At 51.0% G+C, this 16,331-nt stretch overlaps 2 protein-coding genes across 9 annotated transcripts in view; one reads left to right on the top strand and one right to left on the bottom strand.

Moving 5' to 3' along the window:
* The window catches only part of LOC100974647 (core histone macro-H2A.2), a 59,599-nt gene extending 54,514 nt beyond the window's left edge, over nucleotides 1-5,085 (top strand). Inside the window, exons 8-9 of the mRNA XM_034930745.3 lie at nucleotides 1,840-2,014; nucleotides 4,318-5,085. Coding sequence (XP_034786636.1) covers nucleotides 1,840-2,014; nucleotides 4,318-4,483 — 341 coding nt within the window. The 3' untranslated portion in view covers nucleotides 4,484-5,085. The remainder of the gene's footprint in view (nucleotides 1-1,839; nucleotides 2,015-4,317) is intronic.
* AIFM2 (apoptosis inducing factor mitochondria associated 2) overlaps nucleotides 1-16,331 on the bottom strand; it is a 77,171-nt gene that overhangs the window by 51,118 nt on the left and 9,722 nt on the right. For 6 of the 8 annotated variants that reach the window (XM_003815937.7, XM_008968942.6, XM_055092931.2 and 3 more), the window contains 7 exons: nucleotides 16,160-16,275; nucleotides 13,863-13,982; nucleotides 13,278-13,370; nucleotides 10,611-10,719; nucleotides 9,421-9,573; nucleotides 7,719-7,919; nucleotides 5,072-7,126 (listed from right to left, as the gene is read on the bottom strand). In XM_003815937.7, the coding sequence (XP_003815985.2) occupies nucleotides 6,975-7,126; nucleotides 7,719-7,919; nucleotides 9,421-9,573; nucleotides 10,611-10,719; nucleotides 13,278-13,370; nucleotides 13,863-13,982; nucleotides 16,160-16,275 (944 nt within the window). In that variant the 3' untranslated portion in view covers nucleotides 5,072-6,974. Of the gene's footprint in view, nucleotides 1-5,071; nucleotides 7,127-7,718; nucleotides 7,920-9,420; nucleotides 9,574-10,610; nucleotides 10,720-13,277; nucleotides 13,371-13,862; nucleotides 13,983-16,159; nucleotides 16,276-16,331 lie in introns of those variants that run through there. The other 2 variants (XM_063607715.1, XM_034930744.3) reach the window with 1 other exon arrangement.

Here is a 16,331-nt window from a genome sequence, read left to right on the forward strand (position 1 = left end):
GAAGGCAGGGAGCCTACAGCCTTCCCTGATGGACGAAGGGGTCCCTTGGATTTGGCTTCCACCCATGCGAGGAAGTGCAGTCAGCACTTCCCTGACACTGTGGACATTGCCAGGAAATGCTTATCATAAACTAGGTGGGCATCATAGATTTCCAGTCAGTCTTTCACCTCAACCCCACACACAGCTCTGGAATACGGCGGACACACGTTTCTGTTACAAGTGCTGCCCCTAGTGGCCACGGACCCTTGCTACGCCGATTCCTGGGTTCCTGGAGGGGCACAGGGCGCAGACGGGCAGCGTGGGGGCAAGCATGGCTCATGGCTGAAGCTGCAGCTGCCTCAGGCAGATCCGAGGGAACTGCTCCCCTGGGGAGTCCCACAGGGACTTCCCTCGAGCTTAGCAGCCACGGGGCTTTATCAACTCTGTCACCAATGGGAACCACGTTTAGGGGAGTAAACAGTAAAACAAAGGAGTATGACAGAAATTGTGAGACAAGGCTGGCCTAATTCAATTTCACAGCCCGCTTTTGAAACCCCACTCTCTGCAGGGCATGTGGAGATCATCAAATGGCAGTCCCTGTCAAGGAACTACACAATCAAGTTCAGTGGTTCTCAACTCATAGAAGGTCCTAAAATCACATAAGCATAAGCCCCTGCACCAGGCCTACTGAGTCAGGACCTCTGGGTGGTCAGTACCCTGACTCTGTGGGGCCCAGGCACAGCTATTTTTTAAAAGCCACAGTAGGCCAGGTGTGATGGCTCACGCCTGTAATCCCAGCACTTTGGGTGCCTGAGGCAAGAGGATCACTTGAGCCCTGGAGTTCAAGACCAGTCTGGGCAACATAGCAAAACCTCATCTCTATAAAAAAATTTTAAAAATTAGCACATGCCTGTAATCCCAGCTACTCGAGAGGCTGAGGCACTAGAATCACTTGAACCCAGGAGGTGGAGGTTGCAGCGAGCTGAGATCGCACCACTGCACTCCAGCCTGGGCGACAGAAAAAGACTCTGTCTCAAAAAAAAACTAAAAATAAAAAAATAAAAATAAAAGCCACTGTATTCATTTCCTGTGGCTACTGTAACAAATTACCACAAAGTTTGTGGTTTCAGACAACACAAATTTGTCTTCTTACAGTTCTGGAGGCCAGAAGTCCACAATGAGTTTTAAGAGTCTAAGATCCAGGTGTTGGCAGGGCTGGTTCCTTCTGGAGGCTCAGGGAAGGATCCCTTCCTTGCCTTTTCCAGCTTCTAAGCTGCAACATTCCTTGGCTCCTGGCTGCATCGTTCCAATCTCTGTCTCCTTCATCCCACGGCCTTCTCCTGCCTTTGACCTCCTTGCCTCCCTCTTATCAGGTCCCAGGCTCACCCAGACAGTCCAGGATCATCTCCCCATCTCAAGAGCCTTCACTTAATCACATCTGCAAAGTCCTTTTTGCCATGTACGGGAACACCCACAGGTTCCAGGGAGGAGGACATGGATGTTTTGGGATGCCATTACTTTACCTACCACAGCCACCAGAGAGGATCTGACGTGTCCCTTTAGCTAGGAACCATTGTGAGGAGGTAGCCCAACCCAGGGACTACTTGGCAGACCATATGAAAATGGCGCATCAGAGCAGCATTAAACGCTTCTACCCAAAGCTTGTGCTAACTGTGCAAAGTGATCCAGCCCAGCTCTTGCTCTCGTTAAACATAGTCCACATCAGGAGCACAGGATGCTGCCCAGCCAACGTCTCTATCACTGCCTTATCTCCAGATCTAACAGGTACCTGATGAGGTTAGGCTATAACCTAGGAAACCTTAGGAAATAACCCGAGGCATTTTCTCTCCTATGTCCCAGCCGCCGTCAGCCAATCCAGTGGACTCGCAGCCAAATTTGTCATCCACTGTCACATCCCTCAGTGGGGCTCCGACAAATGTGAAGAACAGCTTGAAGAGACCATCAAAAACTGCCTGTCAGCGGCGGAGGACAAGAAGCTAAAGTCCGTCGCGTTCCCGCCTTTCCCCAGCGGCAGGTAAGATGCAGTTCCCCTGAGTTGATTCCTCCGGCTTTTTCCCTGGAAATCAGCTGCTCCCCCACTTACATCTGATCTGGGTGTTGCCAAGGGCTGCCAGCACAGCCAAGTATGCTGACCAGATGACGGGGCAGGAAACCCGGTTTTCATCCTTCAGAAACCATGGGGAAGCGAGCCCACTGGCTCTTACGCAGCAGGTCTTCCCCGGCTGGGGCCAGCCCCAGTGCCTCCTTGATGTTAAAGCCCCAGGAGGAAGGCAGCCCAGGGGAGGAGCGGGAGGCAGAGGCCAGCTGGTGTGTTATTTTTTGAGAGCTTTCCAGGTTCAAAGTCCATATTCCCACCAGCTGTCCATGTCCAGGACACATGATCAGAAAACGCCAGGCTCGAAGGCCTTGCTACTCAGAGTGTGGTCCATAGGCAGCAGTGACCGATGTCAGAATGCAGAATCTCAGGCCCCCCATCTCCGACCTCTGGCTCCAGAATCCCCAGAGAATTCCATTGCTGCTCTGGGAGACTGCAGAGCCAGGAGTTCAAGGCTTTGATGAATACACCCAGAGAAGTGAAAATCTGTCCCCGAGTGATTGCTGAAAAGGAGACTGGGCAATGACTGGATTGTCACAGATCCCAGCTGGGCATTGTTTCAGATACGTAATGAGGATATCTGCTGTCACATAAAACATATCCTTTCCCTTCATGCCCCTAGCCAATCTATTGCTTTAATTTTGAACACCTTCTCACCTTGAGAGCTGTCCTTTATAATATAGCTATGGTTTATAGCTGTGTCCTGGGAAGCCCAAGAGGAAAATAATGAGACCTAGGTTCCTGCTATAATCACACATCAACCTAGGCAAGCAGCATTGAGTCTCAGCATTCCAGGCCCAGAGATGCTGTGAGATGCATTCTTTCATCAGTGGAACCACGGCAGTGCTGTTCTGTGCTGGAATACATGCGATGGGGAAGAATTCCTATTAACAGGCCCCTCCTGGACCTGCTCCAGGGGTCTCTGTGGCTGACCCCTAACGACCATTCTGGCTGTGTCCCTGGAAGCTGGTGCTGTGGCCCAGCCTGGTGGATGGCACTATCAGTAGCTCCCTGGAACCTGGGGCCTTTAACAAACTTTCATTAACCCCGCCATGCCTGGAGTCACAACGCTGAAATTACATGGGCCTGTGCCTATGAAATATTAAGTGCATAAAAAAGGACTTACGAAGACAGGTTTGGAGCATACATTTTTGCCCTTTACTAAGCAATTGGGTTAGTATATAAACCAGTTTGGAGGGAGCCAATAAAACTTCTGTTTGCTTTTTTGAAGACCAGGTATTTTTATTGCTGAATGGCTAGCATTTTTAAAGCCAAGCTTGACTTGGTCAGGTGACATAGAATCAAATACAGGGAGCTGGCACGGTGGCTCACGCCTGTAAATCCAAAAGCTTTAGGAGGCTGAGGCAGGAGGATCACTTGAGGCCAGGAGTTCGAGACCAGCCTGGGCAACATAACAAGACCCATCTCTACAAAAAATTTTAAAAAAAAATTTTTTTATAGGCACACGCCTTTAGTCCCAGCTACTTAGGAGGCTGAGGCAGAAGACAGATAGCTTGAGCCCAGAGGTTTGAAGCTGCAGTGAGCTATGATCACACCACTGCACTCTAGCCTGAGTGATGGAGCAAGACTTTGCCTCTGAAAAAAAAACTAATTTAAAAAAAGTATAATAAAAAATAAAATACAGGGCACTCTTCACTTGGCCAGCCCTGTGACCTTGACTAAAATCACTGTGCTTGGCAGGGCACGGTGGCTCACACCTGTAATCCCAGCACTTTGGGAGGCCGAGGCAGGCGGATCACCTGAGGTCAGGAGTTCAAGACCAGCCTAGCCAACATGGTGAAACCCCGTCTCTACTAAAAATACAAAAATTAGCCAGGCATGATGGTGCGCACTTGTAGTCCCAGCTGCTTGGGATGCTGAGGCAGGAGAATCGCTTGAACCCGGGAGGTGGAGGTTGCAGTGAGCCGAGATCGCGCCACTGCACTCCAGCCTGGGCAACAGAGAGAGACTCCATCCCAAAACAAATAATTTAATTAAATTAAATCATTGTGCCTCTCCGAGTCAGTGTGACACCTATAAAGTGGGGGCAACATGCCCCACCTGCCACCCCCAGGCTGTCCCTTTGGCTAGGGTCAAAGGAGATCATGCATGGACTAGCCCTGCACACAGCAAGGCCCCACCCAGTAAAAACAAAGGCACTTCATGCTCCCATGGGTCCCAGGGACCAAAATGACATCAGCTCTTCTTTTGCTTTGGCACAGAAACTGCTTTCCCAAACAGACTGCGGCCCAGGTGACCCTCAAAGCCATCTCAGCCCACTTTGATGACTCGAGCGCGTCCTCGCTGAAGAACGTGTACTTCCTGCTCTTCGACAGCGAGAGCATCGGCATCTACGTGCAGGAGATGGCCAAGCTCGACGCCAAGTAGCCACCGCACTTTCCAGCAGGGATCGGAGGACGACCCGAGTCCCAAGAGTGGGGTTTTGCTTTTTAAAAGGAGAGAGGAGGGGTGATGGCAGGGGAGTGGAGGGTGGCCGGGCAGGTCCTGCCGGCGCAGGGAGCCCTCTGCCCTTCACACTCTCCTCCAAAAGAGCCTCCATCTGTAAGGAAGCAGGTCTCCGCGAGGGGTTTCTTTCCATGTGTTTTCCTCCTGTTGTTTTAGAACTTTTTTAAAAAAACAGACCTCGTTTTAGATTTATAGCATTGACTTTTACACACATTCACACAAGAAAAAAATCCTTTCAAAATTCTTAAATCTTCTGTTCCTCCTTTTTCCAAGGGAAGAGGGCAAAAAGTGGCCTGGGCTCTGTTGGTGTGCGTGTTCCGTGGCGGAGAGAAGAAAATGGGAAAGACATCTCACTGGTGCTTTTCTCTTTTGTTTTAGTGCCCCCCGCCCCCATCCCTATAATATCTGTAACTACTCCTAAAAAGGTTTTGATTCAGGCTTTTTTTTTGGTTTCATTTTGTTTTTTTAAGAAAAAGAAAATGAAAGGAAAAAAATAAAAGATCCAGTGTCTTTCTTACAACATATTCTTTTATTGCAACATTTTCCTCAGTTTGGAAAACTGTGTCCCCACACGTAGGTCCTTCTAGAATATTGTAAGTCAATAGAAGAAGGCCTGTCACTCACACACTGGGATTCCCACCTCGCTGGACCCCAGGTCAGATAGCACCAGGGCCTGTGTTTCTTAAGCCGAAGGTCCTGCCTCCGGGAAGGTGGGCTTCCCTTCGTGGTCCATAAAGACAGATACTTGGATGCAACCACCAGGGGAACAGCCATCTTCCAATAGAGGCACACGACTCACTTAGGCCTGGGCGACAGCCCCAACGGGATGGCCTGAGAACCCCAGAGAGGCTGGTGTCCCAAGGACTCTGCCCGAGTACCCAGAGGCCACCATCAAAAGGGAGCAGGGAGGGGCAGGGTGGGGAGTTGGGGCCTGAATTTCTTCAGATGAACTCATCAACCACTTCTGCTATGCAGATTTAACCCAGGCAGTCCAAGAGGGGCTCCTCTGGATTGGAAGATCTCTCCCAAATAGAGGAATCATTTATATACCGTAACATAGTCGGTGGCAGACATTAGTGCCCAGCTGGGCCTCCAGACAAGTGACCCTGGGGTTGGCCAGGAAACCAGAAGCACAAAACCACAAAGTCCCTCGAGGGCCCTCTCCCCATTCCCAGCATCAGCTGGAGTTTTGTCACTTACAAATCTGCCCATAAGTAACCTAGAAATATGCTGGGGGTCACCCGCAGAAACCCCCTCTGCTCGCTAATGGGTAAGCAGACGGCACCCCGCAAAGAGTCACATTATCTGCCCTTCCTTAAACACCTCCAGTGGCTGGCAGACCAGGCTGCAGTCTCAACCCCTGCTAGCCGTGTAAAAACGCACTCTGTCAGGGTGGGGTAACCAGAAGAGCACATTCATCTAGCTCTTTCTTCTTAAATGAAACCTATGGTATGGAGTAGGATCTAAAAGTGGAAATGTGCTGGCCACAGTGGCTCACGCCTGGAATCCCAGCACTTCGAGAGGCCAAGACGAATGGATCACCTGAGGTCAGGTGTTCGAGACCAGCCTGGCCAACACGGTGAAACCCCGTCTCTATTTAAAAAATACAAAAATTAGCCAGGCATGGTGGCACGTGCCTGTAGTCCCAGCTACTTGGGAGGCTAAGGCAAGAGAATCACGTGAACCCAGAAGGCATAGGTTGCAGTGAGCTGAGATCGTGCCACTGCACTCCAGCCTGGGTGACAGGGCGAGACTGTCTCAAAAATAAATAAACAAACAAACAAATAAAGTGGAAATGTAGGAAGGCCATGAGGCTTAAGGAGCACAGGGATTATGCACCTGTTAGCAAATTGAAAACAAGGCTCCTGTGAAGTCCCTGGTTGTTGCAGAATGTATGGGCTCCCCGACCGTGTGATGGCAGAGATTTGGGGTCCTGGGCCTCTCTCCACCTCAGGTCCCTCCTTTGTTCTCAATGTGCAGCTCTCCTTCCTGCCCTCACAGACAGACACTGGCCACCAGAGCCCAGCAATCTGCCCTGCTCTGAGAGCTCTAAATGGCACACGTCATGACCACAAGCACGTACACACACATGCACATCCCAGAGGAGGCAGGTGCAGAGGAAGGGCTGGCTGTGGCCTCCCCAGCACCATGCAGCCAGCACACATGAGCCGCTCAGCCAGTACCACAGCAAGCACACCTTCCAAACCCAGAAAGTATCCTCTAAGGGGGGTATTTGTTTAATGCCTCTCTCTCTCCCATTTTTGTTTTATACAAGTTGCATTTCTAGCCACCACATCATTGGCATCTTATTCCAGAAGAATAGCATTAGTTCTAGCACTTGCCAGGCGGGTGCCATGCGCCAAGCAGTCCGTACGCCCACCTGCTGCGGTAGTTCTCCCGCCTGGCCTCTCCATCAAGGTGGAGACTGCCTCATGGTTTTCCAGCTCGTAGAGACGAACAGGTCCCGGCTCTTGGTCAGCCGAACCATGAGCCGGCCCACATAGAAGCCACTGATTTGGCCCACGCCGTCATTTCTCCCCATGGACAGGAGGAACGTCAGTGCACCTGCAAGCAGAGACACAGAAACAACCAGAACCTCACTGAACCTCCTGGGGCTGCACCTCCCAGAGTGCCGATCCTTCCCGAGGCCTTCAGACTCAGGGCCGGAAATGTGAAATTGCTTTAGGAAGGTGGGTGAGACCCTGATTTTTTTGTTTGTTTGTTTTTTTGAGACAGAGTTTTGCTCTTGTTGCCCAGGCTGGAGTGCAATGGTGTGATCTTGGCTCGCTGCAACCTCCACCTCCTGGGTTCAAGCCATTCTCCTGCCTCAACCTCCCGAGTAGCTGGGATTACAGGCATGCACCACCACACCTGGCTAATTTTGTATTTTTAATAGAGACGGGGTTTCTCCATGTTGGTCAGGCTGGTCTCGAACTCCCGACCTCAGGTGATCTGCCCGCCTCGGCCTCCCAAAGTGCTGGGGTTACAGGTGTGAGCCACCACGCCCGGCCTATTTTTAAAGAGCTCTAAGGGGATGTTTCCATCACCAGCTTGGAGAGTTTGTTCTAGTGGCCAGGTATGGGATAGCCCAAAAAGGCTTCCCCATGTTTAACCCCAAACTCTATTAAAACTGCAAAGCACATGGGGCCTCTCTTACCCGGCTTGTAGGCCTGGAGAGGCTGCTGCTTCACAGAGTTGACGATGTTGGCCACGGCGATGTTGGCGTGGAGGCCGGCAAGATAGGCCATCTTGGGCGTCCTCACGTCGGCACAGTCACCAATGGCGTAGATGTTGCTGTGGCCCTCCACCTGGAGGTGCTCGTTCACTCTCAGAGCACCACTGCTGGCCAGTCTGCTCTCTGCCAGAAGAAATGACACCGAAACCAAGACACTGAGCTGCTGTGTTAAGTGGCCACCAGGAGGAGGAGAGGGCGAGCTCTAGACGCTGGTCAATAGGTGCTGGTCAGGTCACCCTCCTGAGGCATGACCACCCCCTGGAGGTGCCTGCTCTAGAGGCCACCCTCCCACCTAATTTATTCCCCCCTGAAGTCTCTACCTCACAACTCTTCCTGCAGAGGCAAGGTTGCCAATGCCAGAGTGGAAATGGGTCAAAATACCAACAGGCCTCCTTTTAGAAATGTACATAACTCTCAACAAGTTACAATGATCAGCTGAGTCTTGAATTGACTTTTGAATGTAAGTGAGATTTTAAAAATAAATGCAGGCCAGGTGTGGTGGCTCACGCCTGTAATCCCAACTCTTTGGGAGGCCGAGGCGGCCAGATCACTTGAGGCCAGGAGCTCAAGACCAGTCTGACCAATATGGTGAAACCCATCTCTACTAAAAATAGAAAAATTAGCCGGGCTTAGTGGCATACAGCCGTAATCCCAGATATTCGGGAGGCTGAGGCACAAGAGTCGCTTGAACCCAGGAGGTGGAGGTTGCAGTGAGCCAAGATCACGCCACTGCACTCCAGCCTGGATGACAGAGCAAGACTCTGTCTCAAAAAATAAAAATAAAAAACAAAACTGAAGCATTAAAAATAAATGCAGAGCTTTAATAAATGGCAAACTGCTTTTTTAAAGGGACTTTTAAAAACTTGTATTTGAAAATACAACATTAGGACAATTTGGTATTAAATTCTGGGATCTCTGTCCATTATAAGCCCTCAATCCCACTGCTACACACAGCCTGGACTGGCTTCCTTTTCCTGGGATTGGATCATTACTTCCTGCTGGACACAAGGCAGGAACTCCTTGTCAGGGAAGGGCATTTGGGAGTAAATGACAGGGAATTGAGGACACAAAGCAACCACCAGGCCTGGCCACTGAGTCTCCTGCTCACAAATGGAGGCTTAAACACACATCAGTCCACCTCTGCCACCTCCAGCCAGCTAAATACGCAAATACTGAGCTTTAAGAAATGAGGCCATGTTACCAACCCCACTCCCCGGTCAATCCAAGCTCAAGAGACCAAATGTTTTGATCTGGGTTTGGGGGCAGCAGCACGCCTGCCAAGAGAGGAAGGCCTGACCCTGAATTTCCTCTGTCCTCAGGTGAGGGGGAAAGAAACACCACCAACCTTTGTCATCTCTCTGATGCCTGTTCCCATCTCTTACCACTAGGGGGCGGCCCTAATTTCAGAAGATTCTGGTCACCTTGGCCACCTGGGGCCGAGCCATGGTCACAGCTGAGGAGAGCTCAGCAAGGGTGGACCCTCACTGAATTTAAAGTCTGAGCTGTTGGGAAGAAAGGGGGAAGGCAGCAAGGTGTGGACTCCTGGGGGCAAGCACTGCAGGGCATTCAGAGGGTACTGGAGAGCAAGGAGGCACAGGGGAAGCCCGGCTGGGCACCTGCTCACCAAATGCTTTGCGGTAGGCGGAGCTGTTGATCTTGATGCCGGTGCAGAGAATCACCAGGTTGGTGGCCACCTCTGTGCCTTTGTCCGTCTGCACTTTGATGTACTCTCGATACTCATTGAGAGGCAGCTCCTCCAGATTGCTCACCCGCTCACCTAGAAGGGGGTTCATGACCAGGAGGCTGGTGGGGACAGGGACCCCATCAAGCCTGGACCCCAAGCCAAGGCTAACCCTGGGGAGGGCCTGGACCTCTGGGGCCCAACTGGGCAATGGCTGCACCCTGTCTTCCCACCATGCCCCTCCCTCAGTCCACTCTATGCCCCACAAAGCTGATCTGGACATCTGGCCCCGAGGGGTCCCTCTGGAGAAAAGTTCCAAGAAGCCCCTGGAGGGAAGCGAGGCTGTTTCCCAAGAAGTTCTCAGAAAAGCTGTTTAATGGAAGACCTCAGACGCGCCTCTTATGAGTGCCAGCCGTGCCATCCTAACTAGGCAGGACGAGCGCTCCAAGTGCACCACGACAAAGGGGAAAGCCAGAGAAAGAGAAGCCAGCTCGCTACACTCACTGCCTAAAGTGACAGTGACGGCAGCACTCCACAGCCAGTTACCAAAAGGAGGCTGAGGCAGCCATGCGGGCCCTTCACAGGACAGGTGCCTCACCCTCCCGCAAACAGTGAGGGGGCTGGGGCCCCATGCAGTGAAGTGTAGGGGCCACAGCGCTGGAAGAGAATCTCACTTTCCAGCATTTGCTGGGTGGGTCTCGTCCCCTGCTCTACAAGAAGGCCACACTCCTCACCACTCTCAAAACATAAACCAATAAACCTATTCCCTCGACCACAGAGACATCCTATTTGGGGCAAATCCTTCAGATGCACTCAAGAAAAATCATTCAGCAGACAGGCATCCCACCATCTGCACTGCATCCAAAGCAATAACCAGGACATGGAAATCCCGTAAGTACCAGGCCCTCTTCCCTGCCCAGGGACGGGCACAACTTCCAGCTGGACAAGGCTCAGATGGGCTTTGATGTTCATGGCCTCTTCTGAGTGCTTCATGCTCCACCCCAGGACACAGTGGAAAAGAGAGAGGCTGGGGTGGACCGTAGCCACCCTCCTGCTGGAAGCAGTCACCAAGCCTCCAAGCCACATCTCACCAGGCCAGGGCAGGGCAGGGAGGGAGGTGAGGGTGCACGTACTCAGCAGCAGCTGCACGCCCTTCCGGAGGAGGATCTCCTTCACTTCCTGCCGGACGGAGGGCAGGAGCTCCTTGTCAGCCAGGGCCACTTGGGAGTGAATGAGAGTGACCTGAGGACAAAACGACCACAGGGCCTGAGAAGGAGCCCCCAAGTCTTCAAACACAATCATTGCACGAACGTCCACCTCCACTCATACCTCCAGGTTACAGATGAGGAAACTGAAGCTCCAGAGAAGTAATCTGTCCAATGCCAGGACCAATTAGTGGTGAGCTGGGCTTAAGCCCACATGTTCTAGACTAGGACTCTTTCAGTACCCTCCTGCCACACCCAGGCCAGAGGACTACCAATATGCCAACATGTCACAACCTACACCTCACCTAGGGCCACCTGGAAAATTATCTTCAAGCATCCTTGGGCACTTATAATTATATAAGCCATGGGCATTCCAACAGTCAATCAGACTGATGTCAACATTAAAGCTTGTTTAAAATTAGTGCTTCCAGGCATGTCTACTTGCTGTCTGGGACAACACAGGGAAGCGTCCCGGGCACCTCATGTTGCAATCATGTTCAAAGCCTGGGCTTTGGTATCAAATTGCCTGGGTTGAAATCCCATCTCTGATACTCACTTGGACACCTCCCAAAGGCTCACTAACATGGGCACAATAGCCCCACTCATAGGAATTTTGTAATGATGAGCAAAAAAATACATACAAAGCACGTAACTCAGCACATATTAAGTCCTTAATAAAGGGTGGCTGCTACTACCCTTACTGTCTACAAATCCTAAACATGTGGATATTTTACTGAGTTACTTGAACTTTTTTACTACTTCAGACTGGTCTGACCCCTGTGAAATAAGAAGAAAAGTATATATTGGTCTCTGCCCCCAGTTCCTGATGCAGAGCTCTTAAAACCCTTGTAAATTGGGGTACTAAGAATCATTTGTTCTAATATTTGGTCCTCATTGCCAGTTCTTGATACAGAGCTCCTGAGATCTTTGTAATGTCCTGAGTGATGGGAGGGTCTGACGTAGAGCTCCTAACTCCTTGGATGTTCCTGGGTGATGGGAGCATCTTTTGTTCTAATGAAGCTACTCCTGATGGGCTCCTGGATGATCGCTGGTCACCAGAGAGACCAAGCCAGCTTAGAAGTCTGGAACTTTCAGCTCCAGGGACGAGAGGGGGCTGGAGATTGAGGTCATAATCAACCTTGCCTACCTGATGAAGCCTCCATAAAAATCCCTAAAGTACAGGGTTCAGAGAGCTTCCAGGTTGGTGAACATGTCCACATGCCAGGACAGTGGTGCACCCCAACTCCATGGGGACAGAAGCCCCTGTGCTCAGGATCCTTCTAGACCACGCCCTATGTGCCCCTTCATCTGAATGTTCATTTTTATCCTTTAAAACATCCTTCGTCATAAATCAGCAACAGCAAGTAAACTGTCTCCCTGGCTTCCATCAGCTGCTCTAGCAAATTATTTAACCCAAGGAGAGAGTCATGAGAATCTCTATCTTGCAGCCAAGTGGGACAGAAGCGTGGGTAAGCTGGGGACCTATGGACTTGCAACTGGTGTTTGAAGTCGGGGCAGGATCGTGGGACTGAGCCCTTGACCTGTGGGGTCTGCACTAACGCCAGGTAGTGTCAGAATTGAATTGAACTGTAGGACACCCAGCTGGTGTCAGAGAATTGGTCACTGGGGGAAAAACCCACACATCTTATCCCAGAAGTGTGGAGTGAGTAGAGAGAAAAACAGTTTGGTTTTTCCCTATAGAACCTTCATAAATCAAAATGAATGAATGTAACTAGATCAATCACTCATCATAATTTCCAACAATTTGTCAGAGAACAGCCATATAATTAAGTTATCCTCTATTGATTTTTCTTTTCAAAACCAACCTGCCTTTCCCTGAGGAAAAAAGATCCATTCAGAGGCCCCACATGGCTCTCAGAAGCCGATCTGGCTTCAACCGCAAGCAAGCTCTCGCCTAGAGGACCTGTAATGACGTTTATCACTCAGCCCTTGCCAAGCCTGGACAGGGTGCCAGGATTTCCTCTTTCTCGCTAGGTTGCCCGGTAGGATCTCTGTCTTTTGAGCATGAGAAAGCAACAGGGCAGGCTGATGTCCCCTCCCCGTTCCCACCCATGGGCCGAAGGCAGTGCTGTTCAGTCATTGCCCAGCGTGGGCAGAAAGGGCTGTGCTGCAGGCTCCCCACCACCATGGGGCTGCTCAGAGCAGGGGCTACCATATCAGGCAGAGACCAAAGCAACAACTGAAGGTGTCTTTGTCCAAGCTGGTTGCCAGCAAGAGGTAATCAAATATACATTTGTATCACAAAGGCCTGAATTCTGAAGGTGACACAGAAGTTCCGCTTTTGCAAGGTATTGCCCCTGGGCTTGATCCTCCAAGTTGGAGCAGAGGGCAGGACCTTTCCTTGAGAAAGGACACACCCTGAGCAGCTCCGTAAGGTCAGGTGCAGCAGGATCCCAGCTCTGCAGGAAAAATCCCCTATAGAATCGCACCTTGGCACAAAACAGAAATACACACTCCCAGTTTATGTGAATAGAGCTCCAGACTTCTCTGCCCTGAGCAAATTCCTGATGTTCCTAAGATAATGCAGAAAAAAGCCAACCACTTAGAGCTCCAAGGCAAGGCAGCCTGGCTCACCTCTTTCTCAGGATATTCTGTTTTAATCTCTGCTGCCATCTCCACTCCAGCCGAGCCTCCTCCCACCACCACGATGAACCGTGAGCGCTGGACCTGGAGAAGAGGACATGTGAAACAGGGACATATGAAACACACCTACACATCCACCTCTGTCTGCTGGTTCAGCCTGTGGTGTGGCTCCCTGGGCCAAAGGAGGGCAGAGAACCCTTTCCACATTTTGAGTCCAAATGTGCTTCCTCCCACCCACCTCGCAGAATCGCTGTGGAAGATCGTGGATCTAAGCCTGCTCTACAAAACAGAGCCTTATGAAAACAGGAGTGGAAGGGACCCGTGAAAAGCCCCAGGAGAGGAAAGTCAGAGACATACCAAGGGCAACATGAGCAGGTCTAGGGTGCTCACATCCTGGCTCCAGCAGCAAGTTCAAGGTCTCTTCCCAGGAAAGTCTCTTCCTAGTGACTCTCCAACTCTATGGCTACAGCCAGCAGCTCTGAGTACCCCCGTGGCCTCCCAGCTGCAGGCCTAGGCATCCCCAAGGCTGTCCCTCCATCTGCCCACACTGCCCCATGCCTTCAGTGCACAGCTCACCTGCCTCACCATGTCCTCATAGGCCTGGATAGCAGCCTGCTGGCTGGAAACCTCATTAAACTTGCCTGGGAAGGGCCCAGTGCTGCCCGTGGCCAGGATAAGATGAGAGAAGGGCAGGGCCTGAGAGAAACCAAAAAAAAAAAAAGATGAGGGTAGGGCAGGGTAGGGCAGGCCTAGGCCTCTGCATCCTACTCCCGGCCTGCCAGCCGGGACAAACCAGGCAAAGAGGCCCCTCTAGGCACCCGAGGCAGCCCCCATGGGAGGGGGTGAAACCACCATACTGGTTAGCCCAAAGGATGGCACTAGAACCTGGGGAAAGACCTAAGGAAGTAGAGTTTACCTCCGCGTGGAGAATGTGGGGGCAACTGGAGCCACCCAGCATGGCAGTGGGAGGGGTGCCTGGAAGCAGGAGGCAGGGCTGCAGGATAGGACACTGCCCACGGGAGTTAGCTCAGAACCTCCCGGGTGTTTTAGAAGAACCCTCCTCCTGCCTCCGCCAGGAAGAAAAGAAAGGGAAAGAAAGAAAGACTGATCAGTAGTGGCATCACATCTGTGAACAGCCACTGCACTGAGCAACATACCAAGACCCCATATTAATTTAATTTTTAAATTAAAAATAAATAATAAAATAATTTAATTTTTATTAAATATTTTATTTAAAAATAATTTAATTTTTTTTAATTAAAAATAAAAAAAATTTTAGGCCGGGCACAGTGGCTCACACCTGTAATCCCAGCACTTTGGGAGACCAAGGCGGGCGGATCACCTGAGGTCAGGAGTTTGAAACCAACCTGATCAACATGGCAAAATCCCATCTCTACTAAAAATACAAAAATTAGCTGGGCGTGGTGCCATGCGCCTGTAATCCCAACTACTCAGGAGGCTGGGGCAGGAGGATCGCTTGAACCTGGGAGGCAGAGGTTGTGGTGACCCGAGACCATGCCATTGCACTCCAGCCTGGGCAACAAGAGCAAAACTCCGTCTCAAAAACAATAAAAAAAATTTTTTTTTAATTAAAAAAATTGTAAACAAAGAAAAGGAAATCTTGTTTGGAGCCTAAATATATAAAGTTGACAAAAACAGAGCTGCTCCAATGGGAGGGGCTGGAGGGCCTGGACTCCACTCAGCCCCTACTTTCCCCTGAACCTCCAAGATGCCCTCATGGAATCTTCCAGGGCTCTGAAACGCATGGCTGGAGACTGCAGGACTAGGGGACACTCAGTAATCTTTCCAACCAGGAAGCTATCTGGCCCCATTAATTCAAGAAGGGCTGGGTCACACTAAATCACAACTCATCAAGGAAAGGAATTGTGTTTCCTTTTGTCAATGCCCCCTTAGCTTCAAACACCAAATGGGGCTGGGCTGGACGTGACACTCATCCAGAGCTGGTGGCAGCTTGTCGATGGAGCTGAAGTCATGGCAGGTGTGTTCCAGGCTCCATGATGCACATGTGAGGTGGGGGAACACACAAATGAGTGAAGGGAAACCTCTGCCCCAGTGACGTCCCGATCCAGGGGATGTGGGACCATGCGTGTGCCTTTTTGTTCTAGACAGAGCCGAGGGCTGGCCAGGCCTGGGAGTTGTCTGGGACGCTGGCTTTTAGAGCATGGGCTCTGGGCTAAAATTGCATGGGTTCAAATCCTAGTTCAGTCTCTTACCAGCTGTGGGATCTTAAGCAAGCCATTTAACCCTTTAGCTTCTCTGTAAAATGAAGTTATACCACCTTCACCATAGAGGCACGGTAAACGTTCATGAGACTTACGTAAAGGCTACAAACAGGACCTGGCATGCAGGAATTACACAAGAAATATCTGCCACCATATTCTTGTGGTTGCTGTGGTCAAGCCTTTGTTTATGAGGAATCCGCTATCTGCCTAGCACCAGGCAGGGCTTGGGGCTCACAGACAGCATTCTCTTTTTTTTATTTTTATTTTTTGAGATGGAGTCTCTGTCTGTCACCCAGACTGGAGTGCAGTGGTGCAATCTCAGCTTACTGCAACTTCCACCTCCGAATTCAAGCAATTCTCCAGCCTCCTGAGTAGCTGAGATTACATGCGCCCACCACCACACCCAGCTAATTTTTGTATTTTCAGTAGAGACAGGGTTTTGCCATGTTGGGCAGGCTGGTCTCAAACTCCTGACCTCAGGTGATCCGCCCGCCTTGGCCTCCCAAAGTGCTGAGATTACAGGTGTGAGCCACCGCCCCCAGCCTAGCTCTCTCTTGACCCTGGAGGATCCCGCCCAGGCCCTGCAGAGGGCCCTTGAGCCAGCTGGCAGCCGGGCTGGCCCTCACTCACCTCGCCGCCCTGCAGCAGCACCGTCTGGTTCTTCAGGTCTATCCCCACTACTAGCCCCTGCCGGAAGTTGTCCTTGAAAGTCACCGAGTAAGAAATGAATGTCTTTTTGGCGAACCCTGTGGAAGGGACACAGAAGAGGTCATAGGGCAGAGCCAGGCTGCCCACGGGAAGC

This window comes from Pan paniscus, chromosome 8 (genome assembly GCF_029289425.2).
Source record: "Pan paniscus chromosome 8, NHGRI_mPanPan1-v2.0_pri, whole genome shotgun sequence".
Lineage (NCBI taxonomy): Eukaryota > Metazoa > Chordata > Mammalia > Primates > Hominidae > Pan > Pan paniscus.